The 12,349-nt window shown below is 37.3% G+C and overlaps 1 protein-coding gene across 1 annotated transcript in view; it reads left to right on the plus strand.

The window, feature by feature from the left end:
• The window catches only part of Thsd7a (thrombospondin type 1 domain containing 7A), a 385,076-nt gene that overhangs the window by 320,691 nt on the left and 52,036 nt on the right, over positions 1-12,349 (plus strand). Inside the window, exons 12-13 of the mRNA XM_076913691.1 lie at positions 10,275-10,469; positions 11,831-12,094. Of these exons, the coding sequence (XP_076769806.1) occupies positions 10,275-10,469; positions 11,831-12,094 (459 nt within the window). The remainder of the gene's footprint in view (positions 1-10,274; positions 10,470-11,830; positions 12,095-12,349) is intronic.

A 12,349-nucleotide genomic window follows, 5' to 3' on the forward strand; every position in this document is an offset into this window, starting at 1 on the left:
GTATAACACTAATTTCTCTTCTATATACCATAGCAGCTAGAGACAGAAACCTTCTTTAAACAAGATATGTACTCCTCTAAAAGTCTTATAAGACTTTCATAAAATAAATACATAATCACTAGTGTGGTGGGGTTACTATAACAATATGCTGCAAGGTCAAAGTGCTAAGTAATTCAATTTTTGGTGAAGGCCTTTTTTTCTGGCATCAGAGCATATATTCCCTGTAACTTAGATGGGAGATAGATAGATAGATAGATGATAGATAGATAGATAGATAGATAGATAGATAGAAGATAGATAGATAGATAGATAGATAGATAGATAGATAGATAGATAGATATGAACATAGAGGGAAAGCTCTCAACAGTGTCATTTTGTAAGAGCATCAACCTCATCATAAGAAACCACTCTTTTGTGAACAGATCTAACTCAGATCCAAAGTCTCCATCTCATGACTCCCTTACATTGGGATTAGAGCCTCAACCTATGAATTTTAGAGAAACATAACTTAGTCCATATCACCAATGTCTTAAACTTCCAATTCTGATTCACAGATCTATAAGTCCATTATGTTAAACTTTCTCAAAAAGTTGTATAAACAGAGTATCACCAGTCCCTATAATTAATGCACATTTCCTGAATAGTATTCAATGTAATTAATGATTTCATTAAAAAGTATTTTAAATATATGCTACACAAGAAAAGAAAGAAATATTGTAAAGCATACATGATTTGAGTGTCAAGGCAAATCAGTAATGCATATATAATTACTGTGTAAGCACAATGACCACAGGAAAATGGAAGAAAAATATCAGAGGTGACCATTGCTGTACACCCAATGAGAAAAGAAATTTCATTTAAACACAGGAAAAGAGCATGATGTAAAATCTATACACTTAAGGACAGTGTATTGGCTGCTCTGTTTGGGGCTTCTTTCAATGTGTTTGAGGCAGGCAGACATCCCTCAGGGATTAGAATAGCAGGAGAAAAAGAATGGATTTTTTAAAAATTAAAACAAAAAAGAAGTAAACATAGTGAAATATCTAATGGCTTTAGAACAAAAAGACAGAGAAATAAAAGAAATTAAAAATATTAACAGAATTTGTGATTTTAAAAGCTTGCTTCACATTGCTCAGGTCATTTGAATGTAAACATATCACTGAACTGAGGCCTCCACTGTCTTTTGTCTCTGTGTACATTTCTATTTTTTCAGACAATAATTAGAAGACCAAGTCATTCCTTTACCAGGCGAATATATTATTGAATCCTAACCATATTTAAGAATAAAGTTATACTGGATTTGCATTAGAAATAAAATATTTGGCTTATAACAATAATAATTTGGGGATGCCCAAACCCAAGTCTAGATCCCATGCCTTCTCCTCCTGACTGCCTGAGAATCACAATTTCTCAGATTTCTCCACCAATTAATTACCAATTCCTGGGCTTCATTATTGCCTTAGCTAGCAGGTAGTTAGTCTTAATCCAGGCACAAAAGGCTTGGTCTTCTGGTTCTTCACATTCTCTTCTAGCCACCAGGGCAGATGTGGTAGCCAGGACTAGAGAATGATTAGGTGAGAAAACCCTCTTAAGTGGAAAAAACAGAAAGGCTGATTGTCTGCCTCCAAACTAGACTATCACGGCCCAATAGATAATAATTAGTGTGTAGAAAAACAAAGATATTGGATACTAGAAAAGAGTGAATTCCCAAGGCAGACTGGAGTCATTATTTCAAAACCATCAGAAAGCGTAGTCCTTGAAAGTTAATAGATTCTAGAAAACCAGGAAATCTGAGAGGCATTTAAGGTTGCTATTCTTTATGGTTGGATGATCTCAGTGGAGTAATGACATACCAGAGTTGGCACAGACCAGGGTCTAGGATCAGCACAAGGCTCAGGATCTAGAGTCTAGACACAAAAAGAAAGTTGAAGGCTGAGCCCACTTACCACTCCCTACAGCTGAGAGGACTTTATGATAGCCTGAACCACAGCAATTCTATACAGATGTTTAACAGTTGGCCCCTGTAGGGTCATGGATGACAGTGTCTAAGTCAGTGCAACCTCAGATCAGAGGGACTAAGACAGGAGAATGGGAAGCCAACAGAAGTTCAAAGGTCAATGCACATTAAAAAAAAGCTAGTAATGGCATATTTCATATGATTTCCTTATTTTTTCTCAACAATTGTTCTAAAGAAAAATAGCAACTTCTGCTACTTAAATATGAATGTGTTATTCTGAGCCTTATCATTTGTTACGCAGTAATGAAAAGGTATGACACAAAGTCATAAATATTAAATGTAAAGCTTTCATATAAATTATTTCTAAGTTATTTTAGTTGAATCTCCATGGTGGTCTCTGTGCTATCTCTTGTCAAGGGTACTCTTTCTGTAAATAAAATTAAATCTAAATAATCTGTGGACTGTGATATAGAAATATTTAACTTCACAATATGATGCTTTTATGAAAAATGCATGGAGTCTGTAATGGTACTCTGGTATTATCCTTTGCCTATGGCTCCGATCCATTTTACTGGTTCTTTTTTAAAGCATTATTAAAGTTCAGATCAGACCAAATACCTGAGTCCATTTATTTTAGCAACACTTACTATTCTGTCCATTTACAGATAGAATCCAATTAAGATAAGAAAATATAAGCAGAAAATAACTAAATACCAAAGGAAACTTATGTATATGATTTTAAAACTTTCCTCAGGTTGATATATTTATTAACTGCTTTCTAAATTTTATACTTTTGACTTTTATCACTGTTGATCAAAGATTCTAGGATTATTTCTGTTTTCAAATGCTTTCTCCTGATTTTCTACGAATCTCAGAATGCTAGTTTACTTGGACATTTTGATTCTGTCTTACATCCCTCCATTACCCTTGTAATCAACATTTGTCAACATTTACTATCTTTCTAATAGCAGCTCATAAAGTACAGGTGACACCATCCCATGTCCATGATTGCTCTTGGATGTTCCACATGTGGCCATGCAATTAGCTAAACCTTCAAACATCTCCATTCCAGTCTAGCTGACCTTTGTCTGAGCTACTCGTCTGGCAGCTGATTTTTATTTCCTAGTAAGAGGTGTGCATATGTCACACATATTATGAGCACTGATGACATGGGGATCATTGGAAACCATTAAAGAGAAATTTTAAGAAGTGTATTGCTTTCCAGTCTGCAAAGTTTGTCTTCACAAATTGTAATTAGGACATGTAATTTAACAACTGTGTCAGTGAAAACCTCTTTGCTACAAAGAAAGGCCAGGATCATTAAATCTACCTAGGAAACAACTTGGGTGTTCTTACATTATTTATAAGCTAGATCTAAGAACAATTAGGTCTCTTGGTAACAAGCTTCCTATTCATGCTAAGCTTTTTTCTTTTCCTTTTAACATGATCTCATTCTCGCTATTGCCATTTGCTCATAAAACTCCAGGAAGATAACTCATCTAATCAACTTAGCAGCTGAGCATGTTCTGTCTTGAGTGTCACCAGACACAATGGATGAGCTAGGATACCTCATGTTCATATCACTCGATTTAATAAATAAGGTCTCAGAGGCCCTTTGAACTCATCGTTACACATAATTCAAAGCTTTCACTACACTAAGATATAGATTCTTCTTGCTATAATGAACTGTGCATATATTTTAGGTTTAGCAATATATTTCTCTCTGATTAGTGCGACGGAATGACAGGATGGCCATACACACTGCAGAGTAATCCACAGCTCACTTGCAATGCCCACTTTCTGCAACCTGAATAAGAGGGGAGTTGCTACCTTTTCAAAATAAACCATAAAAATGAGTAGGGACATTTTGTGTTGTTAGATTTACTGGCTCTAAGGTCTGTTATTAGCTTTGCACTGATACTCATACCCACATGTATCTATCTTTATCTTCAACAGTGCTAGGCGTGCTTCCTTGAACCTTCAACATTTTCATATTTAAAACACAGCTCACGAGGCTGGCGGTTCATCTGATAAAAGCATAGGCTGGATTGGGGGTTTTATTGCTGTATTGTTGTTTTGGGGTTTTGTGTTTGTTTAAATTTAAATTTTGGAGATGCTTTAAAAATTCACAAAAACATGGAAAGACTGACATGCGTATTCACAGTGTCCCTATCATTTATTCAGCATTAAAGCTTTTTGACATGTTGCTATCTTGATCATCTGTCACTCCCTTCATAGTGCGAAGAATTTTCCTGGAGCATTTTAGAGCAATCCCTAGAGAATATATGTATTTCCAATAGACACTCCATTCTTTTCTAATATGAATATGAGACTATCATACCAAGCACAATTAATCATAATTTAATGGATGCCCAATTTCTGCCTATTATAGCAAAATATCTACATTCACAGGCTGGGAGATTTCTCAGTACCTAAGTCACTTTCACACATGCATAGGATGTGAATGTTTATACATTGAGAGGGGAAGCAGAAACAGGAGAATCTGGGGAGGCTTATAGGCCAGTTAGGCAGATACACACATCTATTAAAAAAAAAAAAAAAAAAAAAAAAAAAAAAAGCCTGACTGGGCTTGAAGCAAAATGGACTGTAAGGACCAACCTGAGGGTATTTTCTGATCTCTAACCATGAACAGTGACATATACATGCCTGCATTTACAGACACAAACATTCTTACGGGAACACACACACATCATATACACATAAAAATATCTACACACTGTCTTTTTAAATCAGTCACCCTAAGATCTACAAAATTGTCAATGGTTGGTATATATTTGTGAATTACTTTGAGCTAATCCTTCTTTGAGCTGTTTTCCTTAGAGCATTTATTTGCTGAAGAAGCCGAATTTCCCACTCACCTTTATAAAATTTCCCAAGTCTTAATAGACTAAACTTGCCTAAGGGTATTCATCTTTAGTCCACAGTTAATCATACTTGTGTCTCTCATGCTTTTAGCCAGCTAGAACCATTTTATCCTATAACACATAAAACTTGCTGTGATATCTAATCTTTATATTTCATAATGAAATAAGGGTATATTGTCATCATACTGTTAACTGTGGTATCTCCATTTGACAGTTGCTAATCTCACAAAGAAGCTTTCTTGATCCACCCTTTATAGGAGAACATCATTTTGATCTGTGTTTTAATAAGGTCTCTACACAAAGAAGAACTTGCATAGTCATTATAAAGGAGGATAGATGCAAATACAACCTCTATAGCTTGAGCATGTGTACCTTTCTAAAATGCCAGGAAACCATGCTTGGTATGATCCATTTCTGCTAAAATTAAAAACTACCATGTTTTCCGTGGCTCACAGATGACTTTTAAAGTTTACAAAGCTGAGAGACCAGATGGCTCCCTTTCCAAACATTTATATTTTCCTCACCCGGTAGCAGGAAGTTCATTTTAGATTGCATTTCTATGTTTGAATTGTTGTGTTTCCTCTAAGTTAGAATACAAACAAGCTACAATATATGATAAATTTTCAATATATTGTACAAACGGTGTTCTAGCTCTTGTTTGGATAACATTGTATGATTCATTCCAAAAGTACTCTGTTGAAAATCTCAGATAAGGGAAGTGGGGCACTGAGCAGATTTCTGAGAACAGATATGGGAATCTTACATATTTGTTTTCCATTTCAACTTACTGAAGCACTAACAAGATTTTGATATGCCATGTCTGAGTATGAGGAAAGAATATTTTGACTTTTGTAAATAGTGTATTTATCAACCATGTTAATTTATTTCTAGAATTATGTTTGTTAGTAGTGAAGTTATTTTAATTTTCTTTCTTAAATCACAATATAATATTTGAAATGAAATAACATTTGCCTACTTATCTAACATGCCTCTCTGAAATGGAGACTCAAATATAAATCTTTTGAGAAAACTGCCTGGTTTAGCCTCAGTGGGAAAAGATGTGCCTAACCCTGAAGAGCCTTCAGGTCCCAGGGAGTGGGGAGGTACGGCAGGGGCAATGGGCCATCCTCTTTGACACAGGTTGGGGGGATACAAGGGGAGAAGGAATGGGATGAGGAACTGTGGAAAGATGGACTAGGAAGGGAATAACAGAATTACATAAGGCAATTCTGAAATGCAATGAGAAAGAAAGACACAGATAGATGGACAGACAGACAGATAGAGAGAGGCTGGGACCCTCATGGAGAACTCATGTGGGACGCCAGTTGACCTCGCCCTAAGATGGCGCTGGCTGCCTGAACACCAAGTTGTAAACAGGCCCTAATTTGGCATGAAGTTGTTGCGTGATATGGGCCGATCTGATGTAGGTCACTGTAGAGACGCCACGTGGCTGGAGTGCATTGGCTGGCTACAGGGATTTAAGGCGGACACGGGAAGGCTGGGGCCACTTGTCAGAATCTTGCTGAGAACCTGAGTAAACTGCTTTGGGAAGGAGTCCATTGTATTGCCTCTTTCTGCTGGTCAGATAGCGGTGCGTGACAAACTCAAGGTTCTTCATTAACTTTTTCAAGGAGCTTTAATAACTTTCTCATTATTATTATTATTATTATTATTATTATTATTATTATTATTACTACTATTATTATTTTATTTTTTACAGTCCAGTTGTTACCCCTTCCTGGTCTGCCCTCTCATAGTTTCTCATCCCATTCCTCTTCCCCCTGTCTCAAAGAGGATGTCCTCCCACCAGACCTCCCCACTCCCTGGGGGCCTCAAGTCTCTCAAGGACTAGATGCATCTTCTTCCACTGAGGCCAGACAAGGCAGTCTTCTCAAAAGATTTGTTTCTCCATTTCAGAGAGGCATATTAGATAAGTACGCAAATTTTTATTTCATTTCAAACATCCCACAGATAATACTTTTAGTCCTTAATTTTAGTTACAATGGGTATATCCATCTTCTGAGCTAAGAATTCTAATATGGTCACACATCTTATGTTCCAAATTAATCATACTTGAAGGTTCTATATATCATAGCTAGTAAAATGACTAATATTTTCATTTCTCAAGTCTTCCTTTCAAGTATGAGAACTTACTGAGTTTATGGAGGATAGGTTGTTGGTCTATGTGCAAAAGTAAAGAGGACTTTGAAACCCAATCAGAACATTTCACCTGTGAGGTACTACAGATGGATTTCCTTCAAAAGAGATGGATGTTCACTTGTATCCACCCCCGTAAAAGTTTCCATAATACTTTCTTGAGAGAACAATGACTCAAGTTTAGAGTTCAAACCCACATACCAGTGTTTTCCATAGCTTGATATAGTGCAAGGGTGACCATGGCTCAGAGAGGCTTCCATCTTACACACTGGTCTTGGCCAGCACACTATTTTAAATTTCTTTTTTCTCTTGGTTATTTTACTTATTTACATTTCAAATGTTATGCCACTTTCCAGTTTCCCCTCCTCAAACCCCATATCCCATCCCTCTCCCCCCTGCTTCTATGAGGGAACTCCCCCACCCACTCATGACTCCTGTTCTAGCATTACCCTATGCTGGGGCATCAAGTCTCCACAGAACCGAGGGCCTCCTCTCCCACTGATAACAGATAAAGCAATCCTCTGCTACAGCAGCTGGAGCCATGGGTCCCTCCATGTGTACTCTTTGGTTGGGGTTTAGTCCCTGAGAGCTCTGGGGTTTCTGGTTGGTTGATATTGTTGCTCTTCCTATGGGGTTGCAAACCTCTTCAGCTCCTTCAATCCTTCCTCTAACTCCTCCGCTGTGGTCCCAGTTCTCAGTTGGATGGTTGACTGTGAGCATCTGCATCTGTATTTGTCAGGCTCTGACAGAGCCTCTCAAGGCGCAACCATATCATCAGCCAGAACTCTTATGCCTTGAACATCTAGCATCCTTGAAAAATGCATATTACTTGACCCTAGCACAGAGGCCTCTTGAATGAATCCAAGTATTGTGGCTATGAGTGTCCTTCCCAGTGCTTCTGCTACAGGAAATACTATATTACCTCCAAGGGCAGTAGCTGTCATCCAGCCAGCAAGTTGATATCATCAAGGCTGTGTAGGACATTATCCTTAGCCAGCAAAATAACATTAGAGTTTAGTAAGAAAGCTATATTCCAAAAGCTAACCAGCTTATTCTACTTTGCATCCTGACACACCACTACTTTAGAGTAGTAAACAAGGACCATACCAGCCTCCCCAGACGTGAAAAGAGTAGCCTTTGATTTTCACCTGGTTTTCACAACCCCCCCCCATTCCAGTGATTATGATGTACACACCCATACCATACCTACAGATACAGCCCATTCCAATGATTTGACTTTATAACCCAATGACCTCTGTTCCTTTTGTACAATTGGGCTCTACCAAACTAAAGCATATGAATGGGATTTCATTCAAAGTACAGGAGTCTTGAAACTCCTCTTGTAGCACAAAATGAGCTTCCATGGATTGGTTCCACATTGTACTCTCCTTTCAGGGAACGTTTTCCCTTTCTCCAAGTCTCAGCTACTTCCGGTTACATGCCCATTATATAATCTGCACTGTTCAGTTGGATTTCAGCTCACAGGTGCAGAGGATATTGCGTACTCAAATCTGGGGACCCCTGTATCCCAGCTATAATTCACGTTAGCATGTCAGCCTCTTTCCTTAATTTTATGATGATAGAATTCTGAGCAAGCTGGTAAGCAGGAGTAGTTTCAGCCTCCACCATAAACTTGATAAGGCCATATAAATCAGTCTGAACAGGGCTATTTAAGGTAATTTAATGAAGATTTCAATTCAGGACCAAAGGTTAAATGTTTCATTGGCTTCCTTGTTAACTGAACAAATTATTTTTAGAACCTGTGGAGTAAATGGTGGAGAAAGAGGGAAGACTGTAAGCAACATATGATCTTGTCTTTAAGATCTGTTACATAACAGGCAACACCATCTATCTGTGTTTTGTATATGATAAAACTCTTTCTTGTTTTAAATAAACTACTGGAACAATATTGGAAGCAATCCCTACATGAATGAAAACAACATTGATAGAGTCCAGATGTAGTCATGGGAATTCGACTAGTAATGTGCTAAATAAAGCTTGCAAAAAGTTTCCAAACTTATTTTTAAATCCAGAGTTCGTGTTTCTCCAATGTGAAGAACTTGAGGACAGAAATGATTGAGAGGTTTGATATGCCTCCTATTGGCCACTGAAAAGACACACCAGCGCACTCTCAATGTGGAAGAAAATAGTGCTTTCTATGCCATTGTGGCTGTACGAGAAGTTACATAAACATGCTCTTCCACTGCCATTCACTAACCAATGGGCATCCACTGAGACCTCTGTAGACAAAAAGTGTAGATCGGTTTATGTCCTAAAACAACATTGGAATGTCTTATTTGCTTCAAGCACCATGGCAAATATTCTATGTTCAACATAAACTACAATAATTTCTCTATTAAAATTAATTTCTAAATCTAACCCATATGTGAAATAAATTTAAATAATAGAATCTACTGAAATGTCACTAAGTATATGGATCTATGTATATGTTTCTTTTCTGGTGTGTGTGTGTGTGTTTGTGTGTGTGTGTGTGTGTGTGTGTGTGTGTGTCTGTGCATCTGTGTGTGTATCTCTGTATCTGTGGGTATGGTATGGGTATGTACATCTCTGTGTGTATATCCCATGTCTGTGGGTGTTGTGTGAGTTTGTGTATCTGTGTGTGGGGGGAAAGTTTCTTTATATGTGTATCTGTGTGTGTGTTACAATGCTTTTCTATGCCAAAGCAGCCAAAGAAGGTTATAAGTTATTTAAAGAAAATATAAAGGTTGAAAGATGGCTCAGTGAGTAAAGTACTTGCTGCATAAGCATACGAATCTTAGTTTGATTTCAGCACCCACATAAAATGCAGCATGCAATAGAGGGTGACTATATTCTCAGTAGTAGGTAGGAAAGGCCAGAGGATGCTATTGACTTATAGGCTGAATAGTCTTGACAATGGTTGAGCCCCAGCTTCTGTGAAAGACCCTGTCTCAAAAACTGAGCAAGAAGAGATAGAAGAAAGCTCTGAGTCAGAATCTGCCCTCCAAATGTGCACTCATAGTACACTCTTTATCTCTGTCTCTGTCTCTCTGTCTCTCTCTGTCTCTGTCTCTGTCTCTCTCTCTGTCTCTCTCTCTCTCTCTCTCTCTCTCTCTCTCTCTCTCTCTCTCTCTCTCACACACACACACACACACACCCTTGTGTCTATTGTTATTTTAGAAGTACTCTAACCACATTTCTAGAGTAAACTGGGAATTAGAAGAGAATTTCTCACTCTGTGAAAATGCTATTAATTTTTAAATTATGGAGTAATTAGACACATGCTTTTCTTTTAGCCATTACTTGTCGAAAGCAAGATGGAGGGCAGGCTAGCATCCAGGAGTGCCTCCAGAATGCAGGCCCTGTGCCAGCCCTGACCCAGGCTTGCCAGATCCCCTGCCAAGATGACTGTCAATTTACCAGCTGGTCCAAGTTTTCTTCATGCAACGGAGACTGCGGTGCAGTTAGGACTAGAAAGCGAGCTATTGTTGGTAAGAATAATTGGGATGTTAAATGTAATTCTTATCACAACAGAAAGATACAATAAAACAAAAACCGAGAGCATTCTGTGAGTATATTTGAAAGTCCTTATTGTTGCTACAGTTATACGGAATATTTCAGTAGATTCAGGTTTGTATTTTAATAGAAGGTAAGAGTGATAGACGCATTATCAATTTACATGAAAGAAAAATCAGCTTATTCCCTATGCAACAAATACTAGAAGATTGTTCTCTTTAAACATGCACCTTTAGTGCCTTGCCCAGGAAGTTTGTAGTGTCTGGAGCAAAGAGTAGAGGTTACCCCTTTGTCATCTCTGCCTGTTCTCACTACTCCTCAGCTCATAGCTTATCTCCTACAATGAGAAATGCAGCATTAATTCTATGTATGAAATCTGCATTTAAATGAAAAGTCACAATTACTTTAAAAAGAAAAAAAAGCAGTGATCTGATTAACAGTTTAGAAGACAAGAGACTACACTGAAGCAGGATGCAATTGAACATACTGTCAAAATAAGAAAACAAACAAAATACCGGTGATTACATATATTATTATAATTTATATACTATAATATATGATATATAATGTAATATAATAATTATATATAATTAATATTATAGTATAATTAAGGAATATATCATATATGACAAAATTACAATTATATATCATGAATATTTCATATGATATTACTAGCATAATTAAATATATAATTTTAAAGTACATATGCAACTTATATATGAGGATTTTTTAAGATCTAATTTCTTTTGATTCAAAACTTTTTACAAGTTTTATTCTGATACACAAATCTTCTTTCTGAGTACTACTGCTATTTGTCATCAAAATGACTGCTGTTCAGAAATTTTGCCAGGTTCGAAATAATATGCCAAGAAATTAACCTTCAATCTCCAGTTCTGAATTATAATCCCATGAAACTCTGCCAGCTATTTGCAGTCAGCAGAAAAGAATGTAATCCAGGGAAGCATGTATCTCTCTGCATCCTGCATTTTTGCATATATTAAAAAGAAGAGGTTAGTGCAATTGCCACAAACTCCTGAGTCAGGGCAAACATGAGGATTTCAGCATTTCAAAGAGTGTCAAAACCGACTGCAATTCTTTATGCAAAGCACACTATTTTTAAATGAGAAAATAAGAAAAGTTTCACTGTGCAAGGCACAAAGCACCCAATATCAGCAAAAAATTTATTTAGAAGGCACTTAGAAATGAAAAGATATCACTTATTTATAGGCCACTACTGAATAAAATCAAAAGCAAAGAAAGGAATTGTAAGAATGTGGAAAAATCTAAGGATGCTAGAAACTAATAACATATTTTCCAACATAATTGCCTCCCACAGGAAAAAGTAAAAAGAAGGAAAAATGTAAAAACTCCCATTTGTACCCTCTGATCGAGACCCAGTATTGTCCCTGTGACAAATATAACGCACAGCCTGTGGGGAACTGGTCAGACTGTATTTTACCAGAAGGGAAGGCTGAGGTGCTGTTGGGAATGAAGGTACAAGGTGACAGCAAGGAATGTGGACAAGGATACCGTTACCAAGCGATGGCATGCTACGATCAAAACGGCAGACTTGTGGAAACATCGCGATGCAACAGCCATGGTAACCCAATATCGCTCCAGTGTTTCTTTTGCTCTTTGGTAAAGTACAGGTGGGTAAAATACACCTGTATCATAGAGGAAAGTTTGCAGGAGTGTTTTCTAATTAGAATAATGTAGACTCCACAGGCCACCCTCTGTGTATAACAGGACATAAGACTCAAGAGTTAGCAGATGAGTCCCAAATTGCTCAGAAGCCGCACGATGGGGCCCACATTCTCATATATGAAGGCAAGAATAGTTATAAAACATTCTCTTG

This window comes from Arvicanthis niloticus, chromosome 15 (genome assembly GCF_011762505.2).
Source record: "Arvicanthis niloticus isolate mArvNil1 chromosome 15, mArvNil1.pat.X, whole genome shotgun sequence".
In the NCBI taxonomy this organism is placed as follows: domain Eukaryota; kingdom Metazoa; phylum Chordata; class Mammalia; order Rodentia; family Muridae; genus Arvicanthis; species Arvicanthis niloticus.